The sequence below is a fragment of the Rhinichthys klamathensis genome, unplaced genomic scaffold (assembly GCF_029890125.1).
Source record: "Rhinichthys klamathensis goyatoka isolate OS25496 unplaced genomic scaffold, OSU_Roscu_1.1 h1tg000362l_1, whole genome shotgun sequence".
In the NCBI taxonomy this organism is placed as follows: domain Eukaryota; kingdom Metazoa; phylum Chordata; class Actinopteri; order Cypriniformes; family Leuciscidae; genus Rhinichthys; species Rhinichthys klamathensis.
This window is the reverse complement of record NW_026606871.1, coordinates 1-23357: the sequence shown is the minus strand read 5'-3', so window position 1 is coordinate 23357 and position 23357 is coordinate 1. Positions and strand designations below refer to the sequence as shown.

Genomic DNA, 23357 nt, shown 5'->3' with positions numbered 1-23357 from the left:
AAGAGAACTGCTAGCTGGCTACTCAAAATAAACTAGCAATCTATTCAGGCAGCATATTTGTGTTTGATCTGTGTGAATTACAGAAATATAAGACTTGCTAGACCTACTTTTAGCTACTAAGGAACCTTTCCACAAGGATAGATTGATTTTATTTTTCAATCTATCCTTGGGGGGTAAGCTAGGTGGTTAATGGAAATTAAATCAACCTTTTATTTGAGTTTTTAACTTTAGTTAATCAGTACATGACTGATTAACAGTAATGTAAATGCTAAATGTCCTAATACCTGTTGATACTACAACAATGCAAAGTATATGCTCTTAACCTTGCAGTTTTTCACATATCATGTAAGACTCATTTTCTCAATTTCTTTGCACAAAATTCTCCAGAAAGTGCCATTTAATGGTTTATTTTTCAAAAAAACTCCCGGGGGAGCATACCCACCGGACCCCCCTAGGGAGAGCCCACATAATAAATCCCAATTTAATCACTGCTTAGAACCAAACTAAGTAATACAGTCTGTTCCCATAAGTCATTAGAAATGAGCATTTAAGTGCCTTATATATATATATAAAAAAATATATACAAAAATCTGGGACGTTTACTGTCCCCCCCAGGTTCAAAATTGCTCCTACGCCCCTGCACAGATACACATTGATTGGAGTGTTTAAAAGCAGATGCTATCAGCGGATCCGTCTATCAGTGGATCTACTAGGGATCCGATCATTGATTGACTCCTGCTTTCAAACGCTTCTGTGTGTATCTGTGTAAGCGCTCTGTGAAGAGCGTCAAAGATTTCTATTTACAACATGTTTTTGAAGCGTTTTTTATTGTTGCCAATCACAGACATATGTTAAGCATGAAATGCTGGTATCATCAAATTTTTTAAATTTCAATACCAAATTGGGACCAAAGTCGGTACTTTTGACAGCACTTCTAAAGACACATCATGGCCATATTCCAGGATGACAATGTCAAGATTCATCAAGCTCAAACTGTGAAAGAATGGGTGTGAGGAGCATGAAGAATAATTTTCACATATGAATTGTCTCCTCTGAGTCCAGAGCTTAAACTCATTGAAAGTCTTTGGGATGTGCCGGAGGAGACTTTACAGAGTGATGGACTCTTGCTTTGTCAATACAAGATCTTGACCAAAAATGTATGTACTGTACCTCTTGATGGAAGTAACATCACGACATTTATTTCCATCAAGAGGTGCATCAACTTTTGGTCAAGATCTTGTATTGTCAATGCACCGCTATATTATTGACAAGAGATAATTAACCTTTTTGTCTAATGCCTATGAAATTTTGGTGAAATATCGTTAATGTGTGACCACAGCTTTAGTGTAAAGAACTTTTCAATTCAAATTTATTTGTATAGCGCTTTTCACAATACATATTGTTTCAAAGCAGCTTTACAGAAAGTGCATTTCAGAAATGTGCATAGAAAAATACAGTTAGTTATTCATGTATTAATTTAGGGCATAACATATCGCAGGCGTTTAGTCATCTCATCGCAGGTGTTGGGGCATCTGAAGTCTCCGTGAGAGGCTGGATACAAACTGGAGCTGACAAACACCATTTACCTCGGGACTAGCGTCCCGAGATAACAGCAGAAAAGTAGATGAGAAATAATTAGCGTAGCTGCTGTTCATAATATTAATGCATTCGGTCTGATTCAACAGTTGTATAAAAGGTAAGCATTATGTGAATGCTTGGCTAAAGAGATGCGTCTTTAATCTAGTTTTAAACTGGGACAGCGAGTCTGAGCCTCGAACTTTTAATAATCTAAAGATTTTAGTTTTCATCTATAAAGAACCTTTTGTGCAATGGAAGGGTTCCATGGATGTTAAAGGTTCTAAATGGAATCCTCAATGCCAATAAAGAACCTTTATTTTAAGCTGCTTTGAAACAATATTGTTAAAAGCGCTATATAAATGAAGGTGACTTGACTTGACTAAAGGGAGGATCCATTTGCTTTTTTTGCGACTCCACCCAGACTGGAGCAGAGAAGCTTGTGCTTCACCTAGGTTTACCTTAGGCAGACACCAATCCGCTCAGAGGTGAGACTGGCCTACGCTGGCTTCCTTACTGTAGCGAAATGCAGGATTACTGTGCATGGGCAGATGTCTTAACTTTAGAGGCCAGGGAGCGTTGGGTCACGAGAGGTTCCTGGCAAGACCGTAGTGAAATGTCTATGGAATATATATTTCGTATGATATGCCACTACTTAGTTTTCTTGATTGAACTTGAGGGCATGTGTGTCATCTAGAGCAGAGACTGGAGGAACTAGTTTGTTTTGTGTGTCTTTGGTTGTCATGATATGCTACACTTGTTGGCACTGTTTGATTTCACGACTTGTTCTTCACAGTTTGACAGACAGCCGCCATCATTCCGTGCTGCAAGGGCGACCCCAAAATGTCTTCCAACGGGGATCTGCAAGACGTTGGGAGCTGGGACAGCTTCTGGGAGGTTAGTATCCCACATTCTCTCTCTCACACACACACACAGACACAGATCTCCCTGGCAGAGTGGGCCGCATGCTGTGGCGTCCAGCCAGGGAGTTACAGACACTAAAGGAGCGGATTCCTGCAGATCCGACATTTCCAAGAGCTCTCTGAGAGCTTTCTACACTACAATTCTTCAAGCATGCTTGGTCAGGTCCATACTTGCCTTGGAGAAAACTAAGAGATATTAAGGGCTCTTAGATAGCAAAGTGAAAGTAGCATTTTGCCATCGGTCCTGTTGACTGTTTAGGGTGTTTTTTTTTTTTCTCCTCCATTTTTCATCACATGGACTTTTTCATTCCTTTGCGAAAAAGTTGCCTTTGTCTTGCACACTGGAGGACTTCTACATAACACGCAGTACATGGGACATAACTTAGTATTATGCCATGACTACTTTCAATTAACTCATCAGCAAAACTGCTTGGTACTGGGTGATGTTATATTTATTTTAACCCTGTCATTTATATGCATCACCAAATAGTAATTAGGCTTGTCACCACACCAAACTGTTATAAGTTTAACAAAACCTCACAGGTTTCATGATTCTCAATATCCCCACAATATAACTCGAGATAATTAATTAATTACTTATTAATTATGAATTATACAACTACTATAAGTATATTCACCCTTGCCCAAATACATACAGTACACTCATAGTAAACTACTATGTACTATATAGCAAATCTTAACTGCTTGATTGTTATATAGTCAAATGTAAACCAGTTGGATACATCCTACTTTGCCTGCATACATACACATTCTTAAAAGAGCTATATAAATACATTTGTCTTGACAGTAGTTTAGGTGTAGAATGCACCTATGTAAAATTGAATGTAGAATGTAAAATTATGTTATAAAATTATAGTATAAGCACACTGAAAAAAATTTGGAGTAGGATTTACTTGAAAAAAAGCTAGGCAACTTTTTTTCACTCGGCAAATCGTTGTAAATTTACAAGCATTTTCTAAGTAAAAACCTAAACATATTTATCAGTAGCTTTAATCAGAAATATTTAAGTTAAATTTACTTGGAATATGGAATTAAGTAAACTTTGTTAATTTCACTTGACTAGGTTAATTAAAGAAAATAAGAAATTTTAACTTGGCTAGTAAAAGGTTGAGTAATATCAATTTAGTTTAAATTTCCTTTGCATTACATTTCACTCAAACAATAATATTGATTTATACCAGTATGGGCTTTACTTAGAACTTCTAAGTAATTTATACTACATCATGTCAGATGTTAAACATCATGTGAATGCAAAGACCTCAATACTTGGTAGAAAATACACAATGACGGTAACATTTGATGGATCGTTTTTGTGTTTGAATGTGTCATTTTGAGCAGAAAATTTACTCAGTCACAAAATGGCAAGTTACTATAATCCTAACAACAAAAGCAATGATAAAACCGTGTAAATACAGCTGGAAACCAGTGAAAAATCATCCTCATTAATTATTCAAGGTCCAGTGCATGATGGGAACCCCAGTATCAGAAAAGTTGAGTAATTTTTACTTAATTTTATTAAGTTGATATTTACGCTTTCATTTCTACTCGCTTGAATTAAGTACTGATATGGAATTTACTTAGTTTTTTTTTATTCTTGCCTGAACTAACTTTTTCATGTAAATTACATTGTTTTTTTTCAGTAGTATTTACTTCACCACAAAATCATTTTTTACAATGCAAATACTTATGTTTTTCTGTCATAGACAGGTGTAAAAAAAAAAAATCAAACATATTGGTCAATTGACAATGTCTAAAACCATTTAAAGATATAAAGATTAGCCATGACTTTTACATTTAGATATCATTTTAGAAAAAAAAAAGAAAAGTGTGCCAAAGTGCATCAAATGTTGCACAAATAGAAAATGTTAACACAGTTTCACTTCTAGTATTATGAATATTAATAAATGTAAATAATCTGCAGCACAATAAGACTGTTGAGATGGGATCATGCAGTAAATATATTTTTTTTCTCATTTATATCCATTTTATGTTTTTGAATTATCAATCATTAATGTAGTTCCTTATAATTCTATAAACCTTTCACCCAAATGTGCATCAAGTTGTGTGGACCACTTCTTTTTTTTTTTTTTTTTTTTTTAAGATTTGTCATAAATGTCCTTGTTCATAAATGCTTTCTTCTCGTTTCACTTGATAACCGAAATACCGAAGTACTATCTCGTTTCTCCTTGCTTTGAGTAAACCTTAAACCAGTTTAGGAGAACTGTGCCATTTTTAACTTGTGTAAGTTACAGGAAATCAAATTCTAAAATCTTTAATTTAACGATTGACATTTATTAGACTGAAATTATATAATCACTGATATTCCTAGTTGTTAATTGTTGTGACCAGATCACTGAGTCTGTGAGTTTGACTCCGTTTGAGAACCGGATTCAGAAATTGATCTGTGTGCAGAGTTTGTGTATGACTGTCTAACATGACTTTCGTCGGTTAGCCTGGGAACTACAAGAGGACGGTTAAGCGCATTGACGATGGCTACAAGCTATGCAACGAGCTGGTCAGCTGCTTCCAGGAGCGGGCCAAGATTGAGAAGGGCTATTCCCAGCAGCTGGGCGATTGGGCAAGGAAATGGAGGGGTGTTGTGGAGAAAGGTCAGTATGCATTTGCGTCTTATCTTGATGTGACTGTAGAGGGATGCGTCTACTTTAACACATTCTATACTGATGAGCTGATAAGTGGCTCTGTCAAACATTTATAAATCTGTCTGACCTTTTGTTCACCGTATTAGTGCCCACCCGAAAATAGTTGCACAGTAGTTTGGGGAAAAGAAGGTATGAATGTAATATACAGTAATGCTGCCTCTGTTTCTTATGTTGTGTGCCGGTGATCTATCAATTTGTGTGGAAACCTTGTATCTCCAAATCAGCTACTTTTTAGGAAATGGAAAAACACTTCTTTTTTTTCTTTTCTTCTTTTTTAAAATAATTAAACACTGCCTTGTCAAAGTTAATATTGTGGTCAGACACGTTAGCCTCATAGCATAATTGCCTAAGTCATGTTTATTTGAAATATGTCTAAGGCAATTATGCTATGAGGCTAGTCCATTATATTATAAACATTTTACCAAAATCAAGCTCAAATAGAGTTGCAAGGTTTTTGACCGTTGAGTGTCGTGTTTTGTCCGTTATTAAAACGGCTGCATCTGATGCAGTAAGTGCATCGCATTACATTTTCATCAACTTACTGGTTAAGATCGTTTGGCCTCATGTTATAACAGATGAAGTGCTTCGCACAGGCTATTTAAAGTATTGGTTTCTCAATGACAAATGGTTGACTAAGACACACTTCTTTGCTCCTCAAATTAATAAAACATTAGCCATATTTAGTGTTTCGTGAGTAAAGAAAATGCTGCACCAGTTCTTTACTTACCCTTGCATTGCAAACAAGCAAAGACGTATGCGGCACTTCATTCACAATAGAAGTGGGTGGAGTTATAAGGTTTGATTGACAGTTTGAGGATCCAATGGAGTTATGAGCTTTAAACAAGCTCTTTTTAATATTTTTCATTGGTTAGATAAGTGTTTCCCAACCCTGTTCCTGGAGGCACACCAACACTACACATTTTCCAACTCTTCCTAATCGATCACACCTGAATCAACTCGTTAGTGGAGACTCCAAGACCAGAAATATATGGGTCAGAAAAGGGAGACATCCAAAATGTGCACTGTTGGTGTGCCTCAATGAGCAGGGTTGGGAAACACTGGGTTAGATATTTGCAAAAAACCCACAGACAGACGTTAAGGGTGACCAATCGTAATGATTTATGAAAAAAATGTAAATAACGAATTCTGGAGATACGAGTTTTCCGCCCAACAGCGACAATATACTGGATTTTGCATAGATGTGTTTACAGCACTTGCAAAATAACCATGAGAACAGTACCTATTTACATTTATGCATTTATCAGATGCTTTTATCCAAAGCGACTTACATTGCATTTCAAGGTACACATTTACTTTCTTATCAGTTTTCGAACCCATGACCTTGGCGTTGCAAGCGCCAATGCTCTACTGTTTGAGCTACAGGAAAGCTTTACAGTTTTAAGCATTCAGGATTCAGTGTAAACAAAGCCACTGTATCTTGTATTGACCTTAAGAAAAGTTGTGGATATTAGTGGATTACCTCCCAGTGAGAGCCTCCGGCTGGACACACATTCAGTAACCAAACCACGTGACCTTAAAGGGGCAGACGCACTGACCTACAATTATAATAAGAGGCAAGACGTGTATCTAGAGAAGAATATTATACAAAATTGGGGGTGTTTTTATTTTTTTTAAAGGATTAGTTCACTTTAAAAAAAACTTTTGCTGATAATTTACTCACCCCCATGTCATCCAAGATGTCCATGTCTTTCTTTCTTCAGTCGAAATGAAATTAAGGTTTTTGATGAAAACATTCCAGGATTTTTCTCCATATAATGCACTTTGCTGGGCACCAAACGGTTCAAGGTCCAAAAGACAGTTTCAGTGCAAACTGTTCAAATGGCTTTAAACGACACCAGACGATGAATAAGGGTCTTATCAAGCGAAACGATCGGTCATTTAAAAAATAAATAACAACGTTTAAGTTTTATAAGCTCAAATGCTCGCCTTGCTCTGTTCTGTGTGACTCTCCTGTTCGAACTCGTTCATCAAAATGAACGAATCTTTTTCCGAGTCAATTCGTTCATTTCGTTCGTTAAATGAACCAAATGACTCGAAAAAAGATTTGTTCATTTTGATGAACGAGTTCGAACAGGAGAGTCACGAACGTGCATCACAGAACAGAGCAAGGCGAGCATTTGACATTATTAAACTTAAACTTTGTTATTTATTTTTTAAATGAGCGATCGTTTCGCTTGATAAGACCCTTATTCATCGTCTGGAATCGTTTAAAGCCCTTTGAACAGTTTGCACTGAAACTGTCTTTTGGACCTTGAACCATTTGGTGCCCAGCAAAGTGCATTATATGGAGAAAAATCCTGGAATGTTTTCATCAAAAACCTTAATTTCTTTTCGACTGAAGAAAGAAAGACATGCACATCTTGGATGACATGGGGGTGAGTAAATTATCAGCAAAAGTTTTTTTAAAAGTGAACTAATCCTTTAAGTCGGGCCAGTAAGCAACTATCCAGTGTTATAAGCTGAATTCTGTTTTGTCTCCTGCAGGCTCACAGTATGGGACTCTGGAAAAGGCCTGGCATGCTTTCATGAATGCGGCTGACAGACTGAGTGAGATCCATATGGAACTAAAAGAGAAACTGGTTGTTGAGGACAGTGAAAAGATTAGAAACTGGCAGAAGGACGCCTTCCACAAGCAAATGATTGGTGGATTTCGTGAGACCAAAGACGCAGACGAAGGCTTCCGTAAGGCCCAGAAACCCTGGGTCCGAAAACTGAAGGATGTGAGTCTTCTCCTTTTGCAGAATACTACGCCATTAGTATGGATTTAATCCATTAAATGATGGCAGAGAGAACAAAGTATATCGGAGTTTAAATCCACTTTGTCTATCTTGTTTTGTTTTCATTGTAAGTTCATGATTACTATTGTAGTTAACTATTCATACTTTGCAGTCACGTTGACTACCATGGATACCTGGCGGGCAACAAACGGGTATTTTCAACATAGAGTCCTGTAGTTCCAGGTCTTATGAGTCTTTTAGTAGCTATCAAGTCTGTTAGCGAGCTAGCTGCGTAACTATGGACTAGAAATAGGATTAACTCCAAGGTAGCTTAATTGTGTAAAGCAGACAAGGTTTTTTAAGATAATCGAGCAGTAGTGATTCCTCCGTAAATAATCTAGCTCTACTGTTGGGTCATCTCTGGTTCTCATTGAAAACCATAGATATCACAAACCTCAAAACACCAACTTTTGTATAGTAAAACTGGCGACGTCCTGGCAAGATCCTTGATTAGTTTACTGGGTTTCGTTGCTGGAGAACGACGTTCTTGCCCGCCAGCCAGTACTTGTGACGTCACGTGCAAAGTATGAATTGGTAACAAATGAAATCTTATTGTAAAGTGTTATCATTTAGACCAGTGGTTCTCAAACCTGTCCTGGAGGACCACCAACACTGCACGTTTTCTTTGTCTCTCTAATCAAACACACCTGATTCAACTCATCAGCTCATTAACCCATGTCATAATGAGCTGATGAGTTAATTCAGGTGTGTTTGATGAGGGAGACAAAGAAAACGTGCAGTGTTGGTGGTCCTCCAGGACAGGTTTGAGAACCACTGATTTAGACGAATGCCAAAAATCAGCTTTTTTCCCCCATGCAATAAATAGATGGTGATCAGTGATTGTCAATCTCCAAAATGACTTTAGGGTTTCTGCAGGTCTTAAGTTTTAATTCGCCCTTACACAAATTAAGGGTACTGAAATCAGAGCAGAAAGTCTTAGTCATGTGCTGCGTCCCAATTCGCATACTATCCGTCCTAAATAGTATTCGAAAATAGAATTAGTACGTCCCAAATCATAGTATGTTGAAATGAGTGTCCCAAAGAGACCCGGATGGTCTACTATATCCGGTCAGAATCCGAAGTGCAGATCGATGCGCACGCTAACGCCTGATATTGCCCACAACCCATCGCGCGTTGGACGAGGATTCGGATAGAACTACAAACACGAGTGAAAAGTGTTCAAAAACCATAGACATGGAGGACGCGAGTCCGACGGTTATGTAGAGAGGTTTAGACAAAGGGGTTTGAGTGATTTATTATCAGTATCTAACCTGACGAAAATGTATTTATTCAATGTTGTCCACATTATTTTGCATCTGCAGCAGCATTGTGAACTTTTGCAAAGATACGTTTAGCCATTCACTTTTAAATGCATTATTATATTCAAATTCCAAACACATGAGGAGAGTCTCGGCATGAAAGACCCATGACTGGCAGATGAACGTGCGACAACAATTCTCTCCGAAATGGTAAGAAGTTATATTAGATTGAATGGAGGATTTTAACTGTGACGAGATGATTGACAGGGCAGTTTACGGTGACATGATCTGTCCGTTAAAGATGTCCCAAAGCTTGCCTACTCTTTTGCTACACACTCAAAAGTATGTACTTTTTCTTCACAAAAAGAGTACATACTTTTAGGGCGTAGTATAAGTAGGCGAATTGGGACGCAGCAATGGAGTTAAATGTTGCATGCATTGCAAGAAATTAATATCTTTCTCACTATGTTTGACCTGTTTTCCAATACAAATACCTAAACATCTTTAAATAAAGAGAGATTTACTTAAGGTGCAAATGAAAATGAATAAAATTATCTGGTAATGTGTTTCAAAACTTCACTTAGAATCAAGTAGATTTTTCTGAACAGATTGGCAGATATTTGTTCTTGATTTAATCATAAACTCACTGAAAATGATCAATTTCACAGAAAACGAGACTTCATGTTTTGTTATTTCTTATCTCCAGTAAATGCATCGTGATAAGAATCTTTAGACATTTGCACTGGAAAACCATACGAAAGTACTGAGGAAAAACATATTTTTTGTGCAGGGTGATCAGAAGGTTCAGTAAAAGATATTTCCATATTCTAGTGGTTGAGAGCAGAGTGATTGAAGCTACTTATAAAAAGCAAAAGTGAAACGTAATAGATATCTGTTGGAAGTTATTTTTTTTAACTCTGCTTCTGTTTCTCCTTAGACATGTTGTGTTCCCTTGACTTTATTCCTTACATTTTATTTACTTGGTCTTAAAAGGTCTTAGGGCCCTTTCACACCTCCCTTGTTTGGTCCGGACTTTCGGACTTTTCAGTTTGGTCCGAATCAAAATTACAGTTGTGAAACCTCCCCCGCACCACGGTCCGGACTAAACAGATGAAATTTGGTCCGACGAAAAGAGGTAGTCTCGGTCCGGATCAAACTGAGCAAAGGTTTGGTGCGTTTCTAGTGTGAAAGCATTTCTGTATGGTTCGGACTTTCAGACCTTTTACAGGAAGTTCTGGTGGTTCCCGCATAGCCGAAAAAACTGAAGGTGGCAGGAGAAATGAGCCGTGGCACACGGGGAGAGGAGGAGACGAGGTTTTTAATTGAAGTATGGTCTGAGGACATAATAAGAAGTCAACTTGCAGTCTTCTCCTCCTTTCCTGCCGGCGACGATAAAATGTTCGCACGACGAGGACGTTCATTTGGCGAATTTGGACTAGCCTTGTGTATAGTTGGTGCTGCAGGTAATTATGCCATAAAAATAACAATATAGTTGCAGCGATATGCGTCTGTTCATTCATGTTGTCAAAGTTACCCGCCGAATTGACAACACGCTGACGTCACGTCCATTTACAAACCAATCAATGTCAAGATGCAGCCCACACAGATGATGACGACAGGACGCGAGTGTGTCACGTAAAGTCCTTTAGTGCGCTCGCAGAATTGCAGTGTGGAACCAAAACTTTCTGAAAGTATAAAATGTATCAAAACGTGAACTTTGGTTTGGACCTTGGTGCGGACTTTCAGGTGTGAAACCGCCCTTAAAGTCTTAAATTTACCTTCATAAACCTGCAGAAACCCTAATGATTGGTTTGTTGTATCCCAAGTCTTCTAAATCAATATGATAGCTTAGTATGAGAAACACACTGAAATTAAATCTGAAAACTGAAAAATCTCGACGACTGATTTGGAGCAATGTTAGGATGAACGAGTCTTTATTTCAGGTCTATAACAGTGTTTAAAGAAAACTATGTGTTACACCATGTATCACAGTGTATTTAGTAATATGAGTAAATAGTATGGATGTGTAAACATTTTCTCTGCGATAGGTGGATTCTACCAAAAAAAGTTACCACCAAACCCGGAAGGAAGAGCGCACGGCATTGACCCGTGAAACTCATGCCAAGGCCGACACCACCAAATCCCAAGAGGAGGTCCGCAAGTTCACAGATCGCCTGGAGAAATGCACCCAAGAGGCTGAGAAGGTACCGTGGGAAAAAGCACAGACACAGCCGTTTAAGTCATTTTAGTTTTGTGAGGTTTTTCCATTAAGCTTGTAATTACTATATGGAAAGCTTGTCAACAAGTGTCCATGTCTAGGTGGAAGGAGATGGGTGGGGAATGACAGAATTTCCATAAAATGTTGACAAGACAAGGCTTGCTTGTTGCTAGTGCCATTATTACTAATGTCTTACTGTGACAATGATAAATTATGGGTGTGAACAACATGCTTCCGAATGTGTATTTCATTCGCAAAACTACACTTTATACCTTCAGTTTCTGCTTTTTCAAAGATGTAAAGAGAAACACCACCTGATTTTATTTATTTAGAGGCATTTTGCTTTGTTTTCCCATAATTTATAAAAGCAGACTTGTTGTCTGTCTTTCAGATAGTCATGAAATTCAAATTAGTACATTTACATTTCATTTAGACGATGCTAATGTGATGTACAAATCAAGAAAGTGGCACAGCTTTCTCCTTTAGTTTCAACAACTCTCCATCAAAACCTTGTGAATATTCATTGATCCATTAGATGTATTCTGAACAGGAAATTCTGATCTTTGTTAGTCACCCTGTGAACTGAACTGTGTCCTATGACCTACTTGTTTTTTTTGTTGTTGGTCTTTTCTTTGGTTGTTTTTCCTCAGGCTAAGGAACGTTACGAGAGAGCCCTGGACGAGCTGAATCGATGTAACCCACGTTACATGGAGGACATGGAGCAAGTGTTTGAAATCACCCAGGAGGCTGAAAAGAAGAGGTTGCGCTTTTTTAAAGAAGTTCTTCAGGACATACACCAGCACATGGACCTCTCCAACAATGATGGGTAAGTCCCTCCGCCATGCTTCACACGCTACACAGACACTTATCTTCTAGGACAGCATGCTCAGTGTTTCCCCTACCATTGTTTTGGGGGGCCCCAAAACGACCCCCCCCCTAAAATGCTGACGAAATCCAGTCATAAAAAAGGGATTTAGTGTATAACGTGGAATTTCACGGAATTTGTAAATTTGAGGAAAAAATAGAAAGCAGTTCAGTACACTTGAAATCAAATCGCGATGTAGACTAGTGTGTGTGAATATTAAAACACAAAGACTATTTAAATACGAATCCTGCATGTTCTGTGTGAATGAGTGGTGCCGCCGACGCGCAGTTTAATTTACCACACACACACACACACACACACTGAACCACGTGTGACGCTTGCGCTGTTTTTTGGCCTATATGAAGACACAAATGCATGAACTTCCTCTCCAGGCTCTAGATCCACTCTGAAAGTCACTTCGTGATCATTTCACCGCTTCATTTGAGAAAAACTATCATCATGACATAAACACACAGAAACTCAAAAGGTCTTCACGGCAACCCGTCAAAATAAAAGTTCGGTTTAACTTGACAGAAATATATTACTGTTGTACATTAGAATTTAGATATGTCCCAATGTAATAATACACTAACACTAATCCAAATAAATTATCATCAAAACTGACATTTTTAAGGAATAATCCATGTTTTAATTTTAACAGTAAAGCTCATTGTGCAGCAAGTTATTTGACAAAAAGTTTATTTAATTTCATATGATTAAAATTGATGATAAATGATACAATTTGTGTTTTATGTCTTCATTTTATTACCAGAAAAAACACAACACAGAATTAGTGTGATTTTTTTTTTTCCATATATATAAAAAAAAAAAAAAAAGTTTAATGATTCATAATACATGATTTCAATTAATTAGACATGCTTTTTGATTGCAAAAAAAAATTACACCACGTATCCGTAACACGCCCGCTCCGCAACACTAGCAGCCCCCCCCCCCCCCCCCCCCCCCCTGAAAACAAATCCTAGGGGAAACACTGATGCTAATGAACATGTTGAATTGGAAACTCTTTGTGTCAGCAGCAGGGTTTGGTATCGAGAACCGGTTCCAAAATTCCAGAAAGCGGGGATTCGATTAGGCTCATTTCGATTCCTCTTATTGATTCCTTTGTGTGCATGTTAATGTGACTGTAAACCATTCAAGTGCAAGAAAACCGATGTGCTGTTTTTGCTATACACGCATCCAAAGGTAGCGCACAGAAAACGGGATTTTAATGTGATTTTAAACCATTCAAGTGCAAGAAGACTCGCACACTGTTTTCTGTGCTGTACACACATCCAAAACCAGGGTACCCGCGGGTCTTAAAAGCCTTGAAAAAGTCTTGAATTTGATCATCTCAAATTAAGGCCTTAAAAGCCTTGAATTTTGTATACCAAGTCTTGGATTTCGTTACAAAGGTCTTATTTATGTTTTTGCGTTTGCTTGGATTAAGTTCATACCGTGACTAAATTAACTGTTAATAATGTAGGCTAATTCAAAAAGTATGCAACGTTGAGTCAGAGACAATTTTGGTTGAGTGCACCTCGCGCTCCACGTCATAGCAGAAAAAGCGATCGCGTGCGCACACCTTTACTATGGTTACTAGGCAAGTGAGGTACATAACAAGATAGTACCTAGCCTAGTTTAATCCGCTGTGGCCACAAATGACAGAATTTAAACCCCAAATAAGAGCTTTTCTGTTAAAAGAACATATTCTACCCGGTCTTTTCAATAGTATCTGGCAACCATGCGCGCGCTCTCTCTCTACACTGCTGAAGCGCGGATTATCTGAAAACACAGACAAGCTGGTTGGGATTCAGCGATCTTTATTTAAGATGTTCTACTTAAATTAAAGTGTCATTCAGTCGGTCTGTGTTCTGTCACGAGCCGCTTGCGCTGTTTGTGCGACTAAATCTGCGATCAAAATGCAGGCTGATATATCCACCAGTGTTCATACGAACAAGAATGCAATGTTTCCCGAATATCCACACGTTTTCAAATGTGACATTAATTTTTTACAACAGTAAAAAAGAAAAGAAAAAAGGGTAACATTAAGTTATGTTCTACATTTAAAACAGCATTGTCAGGCTTATTGCTCTGTTTTGCAACGAAATATGTGGCTTTGAACGAATCGTGAGATCCAATTAATGAATGACTCAAAGACTCACTCATAAAGATAGGGAGTTATCGCCACCTACTGGCGATTTTAATGTTTTTTAACATTGCAAATTTAATGAACATTGTTTTATTTAAAGCATTATTTCTTTCTTTTTTTAAAAGGTAAAAAAGGGATAATTATGTAGAACTGCACAAGTGCTACATATAAAATAACTACCAAGTAACTGCAGTTTGACTAAAAGTTAAAAAAAAATGCAAAGACTTTTCGTCAACTACAACTATAAAAAACTGGATGACTCAAATGTGATTAAGACCAATAAACATTTTCGTCTGAAGACTAAGACTAAATAAAAAATGGCTGCCAAAATTACACTGGCCTAAACACACATGCGCGCTACAATGCTGTTGCGTATGTATTAAATGAATTAAAACATTTTACTTAAATTATCAGTCAAGTAGCCTCCTTGTACATAATTATTTTCTAGGGTTTAAAATGTATACAGATTTGACATTTTCCCCTCATACTTCTGTCGGAATGGGTACGAAGTTGGCATTGAATTTCATTTGAAATGGTATTAAAAATGTCTTAAAAAGCCTTGAATTTAAGTTGGAGGATCCTGGGGGTACCCTGAAAACGAGCGCACAGAAAGCCGCCTCTCGTACTGAACTGAGTTCTCTTTCGCATCTTTTTGTACTTGAATGGTAGCCTGGAAATCCAGACCCAAATCTGAAAGATTAAGGATCTGGCATTGAGTAATGAAAATCGGCCAACTCAAGGGGCGGCACCAAGCATGCATTTGAAAATCTCACTGCTCGCAATTGGATAACACTATGACCAATCACAACAATACGCCCCATACGCTTAGCTACCAGCGGAGCTAACTGGTTGATTACACTCTTGCCGTATCCGGTCGGCAAAACAGCAAAAACGTCCTTCTTGCAAAGGAATGATTCGAGCGCCGTCTTCTGTTCCTCTTTTAGATAAAAAGCCATAACGCCAATGTGCCGTTTCAAACAACTGGTGTTCATCATCCATAGCCATCTTGCAATGTTTATTAATGACGTCGAAGCGCTGTCGTCATCTGTTTAGCTCCGCCTATATCAGATACATCGATGTGATTGGTGCAGCTCGGCTGCAAGGGCATAGTTAATGAGCATCATTACTCAATGCCAGAGTGACTCGCTGAGCAAATTCAAATTGTGCTCTTGCGAGAACTCTGGATTTCCAGGGAACTTGAATGGACAAATTCACACAAAAATGTCAAAATATCCTCTGCCGTCTCTATAATAACATTAATCAAACTACAAAAGACAAGAGAAAATGTACTCACGGTTCTTGACTGAAATAAAATATACATTTCAAATATAGTTAAAGTTATTTATGAAGTGCAGTGTTATTTCATTAGTTTCTGTACCTGAATAAGTCTTGTTCATTTGTTCTGTTCTATTTATTTGTGCAGTTGCTCATTTGTTCTTCTTTAATTACTGAGTGTGTACTTGTCTTAAATAATTCTTGAAATTTATAGTTGATAGGCTAGTTGGTTTTGCAATGATATTTTTAAACCATAGACGAAAGTTCCTTGTGTAAATGTCGATTTTTGTTCATGGTGTTCAGCTACAATGAAATGTTTTGCAGTAAGACTTCCAATAAATGTGAATGTTAGTTTTTTACCTTATTGGAATCAAAATTAGGAATCCATAAGAATCGTAAAAATTCAAACGATACCCAACCCTAGTCCTCATCAAGTCCATTAATGGTCGTTCACACACCCCAACCAAACAGTGATTAAGAGTAGATTCCCTTTACTCTAATAATACTGCATAATAAACACACAGCACACGCACATTAGGTAAAATAGTTCATTTTTAATTACATGACTATTATCATCAATTCTTTTCCATTTTTAATACAGTATGCTGATATTCATAATCGGCATTTCCCTTATCCAATAGCCTAATTCTCACTGATTGCCTTATCCACAAAGTATGCATGTGATACTTCTACAGAATTTGGCTAAAATGTATTTAAAAGGCAGCTTCCAGTAGACTTTAATCAGGGTAGAGCCGTATTTAGTTTTTGACAGGAATGGAAACGAGGCTGTGAGGGACTGAATTACAGTTGTTCAGTGGATTTTACTGTTGTTTAACAACATACCGATTGCTCAGCTGACACAACATCTTTTCAAAAGACTTTCAGTAGACAAAAAGACCATAGAACATTTTTGAAAGTTGTGCGTTTTGCAAATGAAAACAGTGTGTGCCATAATTGTAAAGACCTATAGAGATTGAGCTAAACAATGCAATATTCTAATAATCGTAAAAAAATAAATGAGTTAAATGGAATGTGTAAATTATTTTGATCTAATCAATACTTTTTGAATTAAATAAAATTCTTAGTCAACATATTTGATTGGAATTAATTAGGGATGCACGATGATATCGGGACAACATCGGTATGCGAGATATAAAGTCAGAATTGATTGATATAAAGTCGCAATTGCGTGTTGTAAAGTCAGAATTGCGAGATATAAAGTCAGATGTTTATTTTAATAAATATTTTAATGCATTCTCTGTCTTTAGAACAAACTGTCAATTAATGAAAGATTGAGCTGAGGTCATGTCTGTCTGCAAATCTGCATATTGTGTTCGGGATCAGTGGCCATTGGCTCTCGCACCTGAATATTTAAATAAGTGGGCCTTGCAAAGAAAGGAGGGTTTGGGGGACTTTTAAGTTTTTGTAAACAAATGTATAGGGGTCATAGTTGTATTAACTAAAACATCTGTTTTGGGTTATAGTGTATATGGTTACCATTATGGAGATCAGTGTTCCTTCTAACTAGGGATGCACGATGATATCGGGACAACATCGGTATCGGCCGATAAAAGCTTAAAATGACCATCATCGGCATCGGCCGATATGAATATTTCTGCCGATGAGCCTTGCCGATAGGGTGGCGTGTTTCCTATATGCACTTGACGACCGTGAATGAAGCATGAGCGCCAGCAACTTAAACTTCCAGCTAGGGGTGTGCGTCTCACGGTTGTTGATCGTGGACGATTAAAATGTCTCCACGATCTGCTTTTGAAGAAAAATCATAGTATTGTGCATTCTATCAGTTCAATTCTGGCGCCTTCATCTCAACATACTGTACAACGCGACGTACATTCACATCACATGTAAACGCAGAGGTAGAGTTACACTCACGGGACACTGCAATTCACAAAAGTTCATTATTTGCATGTGCGTCAAAGTCTTGCTAGCTAAACCTGTCATTCACGTGCTGATGCGCTGTTCTAACATCCGCTTTTCTGAGCGCGTTACACCCGACGCTCACAGGAACTAAAGCCGTCACAGCGCCTGCATACTGGACTAATCTTTCGAGTCTTATTGCGCTGATACTGTCAAATACACACAAGGTTTACATAAACAAAGTTGGTTATGTCTAAAGTGAAAGCAAACAGAGAAAATCTGCTTGTCAAATGTGTGTATATTAGACGCGTCGCGTGCAGCTCTTAAAGAGACAGTATCTATAATATGCTGCGGCTTGTCCTTAAAGAGATACTGCACCCAGAAATAAAAATTCTGTTATTATTTACTCACTCTAATGTTGTTCCAAACCTGGATTCATTTATTTCTTGTGCTTAAATATATGGAAGTCACTGGAGTACAGCAACTGTTTGGTTAGCCACATTCTTCCAAATAACTTTTATAATTTCAACAGAAGAAAGAAACTTGAGAGAGTAAATGATGACAATTAAAATTTTTGGGAGAACTATCCCGTTAATGTTAATAAAACAACAAAACACAGAGGAAATCACTCACTGCTCTTGACTGAGAACTTTAATAGATCTTTAATGAGCTTTTTTTGCACTTAAAAAAAATACAAATATATATCGGTATCGGCATCGGGCAAAATTAGTTTGAAAATATCGGCATATCGAATATCGGCCAAAATCCTATATCGTGCATCCCTAGAATTAATACTTTATATGGTACTTTTAGGTATTGAATGGAATGATGTAGTCAAAAGTGACATTGCTAGTTTATTTAAACTGATTATATCCATGAAGATTTGGAATATCTTAAAACGCAGCAAAATGTGGTATTCAACTGTTTCTAACAGCCTTGGTGCCGGAATAGATGAATGACCCGGGTCAGGGACTCATTAGAGTTTGAAGCGGAGAGACTGACAGGCACAGATGTGGGGTTGTGCAATGAAAACCGACATGAGAGAAATGGGGAGCTCTGACTTAAACCCACTCAATGTCAAGTCCTCATTTATAAAGGCCATATCAATATCCTTAGGCTCTTGAAATAGTTTCTGGTCATTTATGTGTCTCATAGCTGAGAACTGAAATAAATGAAGAACGTTAACCATTAATAAGTGTGTATTTGTTTTTTCCGTGCTCTCTGCTGTCATTTTGTTTACTTAATGAGGAATTCGGAGCATGTCGTTGACCATTAACCAGGGTCGTTTCAAAAGAGCTACAAGCTAGTGCAAGTGCCTTTTTTGTTTTTTAACCAATGAGCAAATAGCTCCTTTCATTTTGCGTTTTCGGTGTTCGCTCAATCAGCGTGGAGTTACATGTTCAACAAAAACAACACCCTTCAAACCTGTCTCTGCAGTTTTGTTGAGCTGTAATTACAGGGCTGGTGCTGAGCTGTGTGTTAATAGTATAGGATAGTTTCATGTACAGGAATCTTTCTGTTTACTTTATCCCTCCCTCATTCTTTGAATTTCCATGGTACTTGATGTTTCCTGGCCCTTTTGTTCTGGTAGCAGTGGTTACGAAATAAACTTTGACAAAAGAACTAGATTTGAAGAAAATGTGAGCGGTGCTTGGCTAAACAAAAGTTGTCGACAGGAGTCTAGTAGTAGTAGTACCTTAACCCTCTGGGGTTCTTCATTTTAGACTCACACTCAGGACCTTCGGGTCAAAAATTACCCGGAGGGCGGCATTAAGATACATTTAATTTGAGTAAAATCAATGAAATATATTTTTGTTCAATAATATTTTTTCTTTTCTTTTTTGGTGTTTTGAGATAATTTTATGATTTATAATTAATATTTATGCAATAATTAAGACCCATTTTTTCATTTTAAGAGTCAAGTCTAGGCCTCATGAAAGCAATTTTTGAAATGAGATCGGAGCCATCTGGTGGACACACTGAGCATTTTTATCACGCAATAGCACATTTTTACCACTAGTGGATTTACAGCTCTCTGTAGAAACCTATGGTAGAAACACTCTAGTGATTTTTTCACATTGTTTAATTTTTTTCAGGTTGTTGATTTGAATATATAATAACAGATTCTCAAAGACAATTTTTGTCATTTAAAAAAAAAAAATAATAATTTTTGGTTGGTTTAAATGGTAATTTGAAGTGGCAGTTTTACTTTATCATACATTCAAACCTGAACATTGCATTATAAAGAGAACAAATGGAAAGCATTTTGTCACCCATTGTTTTAAGAGATTCACCCCTTCACTGTTGTGTGCTTTTTTTCTGCATCCTGGCTGTTTGGTAGTTTGTATGCACAAAAAAACTCTGTATTTTCATATTTTTGCCAATTTCCCATTATTTCCTATGCGGGTCATTTTAGACCCGAAGACCCTGAGTGTGACTTTTTTTTTTTTTCGACCACTTAGACTTTTTAAATCCTGTCCCCAATTTTTTTGGGTGTTCATATACCAAGTACCAAAAAAGTCACCAAGTTTTGGACCATTCCGATGAAGCTACGATTTTTAACATTTTTTTATTTAAATGCTTCGGGTCATTTTTGACCCGAAGAACCCCAGAGGGTTAAGGATAAGTCCACCAATTTTCAACCAGCTTTGTATCTTTATTTATTTCGTTACTGTACTTACTTGTCCTGTGCATTGGGTTATCAGCACCAAGTCCAAGCCTATTCATTTCCAAACCCAAATTTAGCCCTTTAATCGACAGTACATTGTTTGATATCCTTTACCATATTGGAGTATCGCAATAATATTGTATCGTGACATGAGGGTATCGTTACACCCTTAGTATTTTTGTTTTGGGAAACTTTTACTTCACTACATTCCTAAGCATAATATCATACTTTTTACTCCATTGCAAACACATCATTCATTCCTCGTTATTTTGAATTGAAAAAAATCGATGTCCAATTCTTGAAAGAGCTGATTCTTTTCAACGAACCTGTTGAAGCGGATCACGAATCGCACTGTTCTGCGTTTCCCCAAAGCCATAAACGTTCCCTACAATCAACTTATCTCACGATGCTTTTGGGAAATGCAGCCCTGAATGATTCATTTGGGAATCGGACTGATATGATTGACTCATTGATTCAATGAGTCGTTCAGAATGACTCAAAATGAGCCAAGAACCAGGATATCAGAGATTGAGTGTGTGCAACTGATGATTATTGTAGGTAGTTTTCATTATTGTAAATTGAAATCATGACTGAGTAATTTGTGGAACTAAATCTGCTGTAAAAGGGAGAGCTGTTTAATTTAACTGAAATGCATGAATCTTAGGAAGAATAACACAAATTAACATCATCCTCCTGCTGGAAATGATATATAACTAGTATATTTACATAACCTTCCTGTTAAAGCATTTTGCCCATGTGACATGATCTGTACATTGCATTTTTTTACTATTTGTCTCCACATATTTAAACATTTATTGTATTTACCTTTTTCTTAAATTATGATTTAGTTTAAATTACGATTTAGTTTTTCTTAAATGTATGATTTAGTTAATTATGATTTAGTTCGAATAAATAATAAACGTGGTCCATCGACTAAATTAGTTAATAACATTACGTATCAAGTACTTTTACTCAAGAAAAATTGAAAACAAGTACTTATACTAAGGAGGACCGGCGGTGAACAAAGTAAACCGATCAAATACTGGAGTTAAAGTACAATAACCCTAATAAATTATTACTATATAAATAGTGTACTCTTTCCTGATCCCAGATATTCGCGTTTATATTTGTCAGGAAGAAAGCCCACTGGATCCTGCAGAATTTTGACAGCTCCAGGGCTTTTGTTAAAACTACAGATTGAACGAACCGTCAGATTGATTTAATCAAAAGCGCATTTTGTGTGTGGACGTTTTTGGCTAAAGGGAACAACACAGCTCTTTTTCTCTTTTCTCTAGTCATGTAGCACCAATTTTTGAGTAAAAGCCCGTCTCGTCAGCTGTGAATTACCCATTTAAGTACTAGTATGCACCTTTTAGGGGTAGATAAGGTAAAAAGTTGTCCCTTTATACTCCCCAAAAGTTTAACACTGTGCAGGATGCGTTACACGTCACAATATATTTCTCTGTGTTGTACAATTGTAATTCTTAGTACTTGGGTCTTCCTCAGCCATCTCTCGCTCGTCTCCAGATGGTTCTTCAAAATGACCAGGGCAAAGAAATATGAGCATGTCACCCCTATTTTAGCATCGCTCCATTGGCTCCTGGTCCAGTTTATAATTCAGTTGTGTTTTTAAAGCTCTTAATGATCAAGCTCCTCCTTATCTCAAACATCTTCTAATTCCACATTCATCTAGCAGATCTTCAGATAGGTTTCTATTGTATGTCCCTCGCCTCGCCCCTTTTATTATCATTTTTAAAAAGAGCTTGAAAACATATATCTTCTCCCAGACGCTTTATTATTATTTTAGTATTGTTTTATTGTCTCGCTGTTTTTTTTTATTTTTTTATTCTGTTTACTCTGTTCAGCACTTTGGTCAGCTTTGCTGTGTTTAAATGTGCTATATAAATAATTGTACTTACTATGTGTTTTAAAAATACAAGCATTTGTAATAGGGATGTTTGTCTTGGCAAGCACCATCGATTAAAGTTGGTGTAACCTGTATTTTTTAACATACACTTCCTTGTGCACAAATAAAACCTGTTCTGAGTATGTGGAAAATCCCCATGCAGATTCAAAGCCCTGTACCGAGACCTCGGCCAGACCATCACCGCAGCGAGTGACACGGAGGACCTCAGGTGGTGGAGGAACACCCACGGGCCCGCATGAGCATGAACTGGCCACAGCTCGAGGTATAGTGCAAAATGATGCTTTGTTTAGTATATTTGCTATCCCAGAATGCCAGGAAAGACGTTTACCAGATGCAAACTTAGGCGCTAACACTTGCCTAGAAAAGATATGACATTTACAGACCCAAACAGTGTGGCGTCGTCAACCATAGAGCTGTTTTGGGCCCCGGGCTCCAGTGGTGGTGAATTTCTAATGGGTCGAGTGTGAATGAGCTGTTGTCTTCGCACGGCCCATGAGTGGGTTCTGGAATGTCGGATCCTTCTCCCTAATGGCAAATCTTTCCCAGCCCTCCCGACCAACACAAACACACACACACACACACACCCTGACACACAGTGGCAGTGTCAGCACCTCCATTTGTGCAAATGATGTTTGGACACACATGACGGTCTGTGTGTGGATGCATTGTGGAATCTGAGTGTGTCCGAACTTTTTAAATCAACGGTGTGAATGTTTAATCGAGCAGTAGATTAAACTTCGCTAAAAACTAAACTTTTAGTCGAGTTTGCCCAGGCAAGCGACACCTCCGGAGGAATCTTCTGGCATCCTCCCTGTTCTGCCAGCACACTGGAGGCCTTTGTATGACTGTAAACAGGCACAGTCTTTCTCTCTCTCTTTCTCTTTCTCTTTCTCTCTCTCTCTCTCTCTCTCTCTCTCTCTCTCCTCTCTCTCTCCTCTCTCTCTCTCTCTCTCTCTCTCTCTCTCTCTCTCTCTCTCTCGGTCTCTCTCGGTCTCTCTCTCGGTCTCTCTCTCTCTGTCACTCTCTCTCTCTCTCTCTCTCTCTCTCTCTCTCTCTCTCTCTCTCTCTCTGTCACTCGGTCTCTCTCTCTCTCTCTCTGTCACTCGGTCTCTCTGTCACTCGGTCTCTCTCTCTCTCTCTC

At 37.8% G+C, this 23357-nt stretch overlaps 1 protein-coding gene across 1 annotated transcript in view; it reads left to right on the top strand.

Moving 5' to 3' along the window:
• Positions 1-22499, top strand: part of pacsin3 (protein kinase C and casein kinase substrate in neurons 3) — a 49199-nt gene extending 26700 nt beyond the window's left edge. Inside the window, 7 exon segments of the mRNA XM_056233198.1 lie at positions 2372-2472; positions 4972-5128; positions 7685-7920; positions 11285-11440; positions 12105-12280; positions 22359-22447; positions 22450-22499. Coding sequence (XP_056089173.1) covers positions 2419-2472; positions 4972-5128; positions 7685-7920; positions 11285-11440; positions 12105-12280; positions 22359-22447; positions 22450-22484 — 903 coding nt within the window. The 5' untranslated portion in view covers positions 2372-2418 and the 3' untranslated portion in view covers positions 22485-22499.
• Positions 22500-23357: the final 858 nt, after the last annotated feature.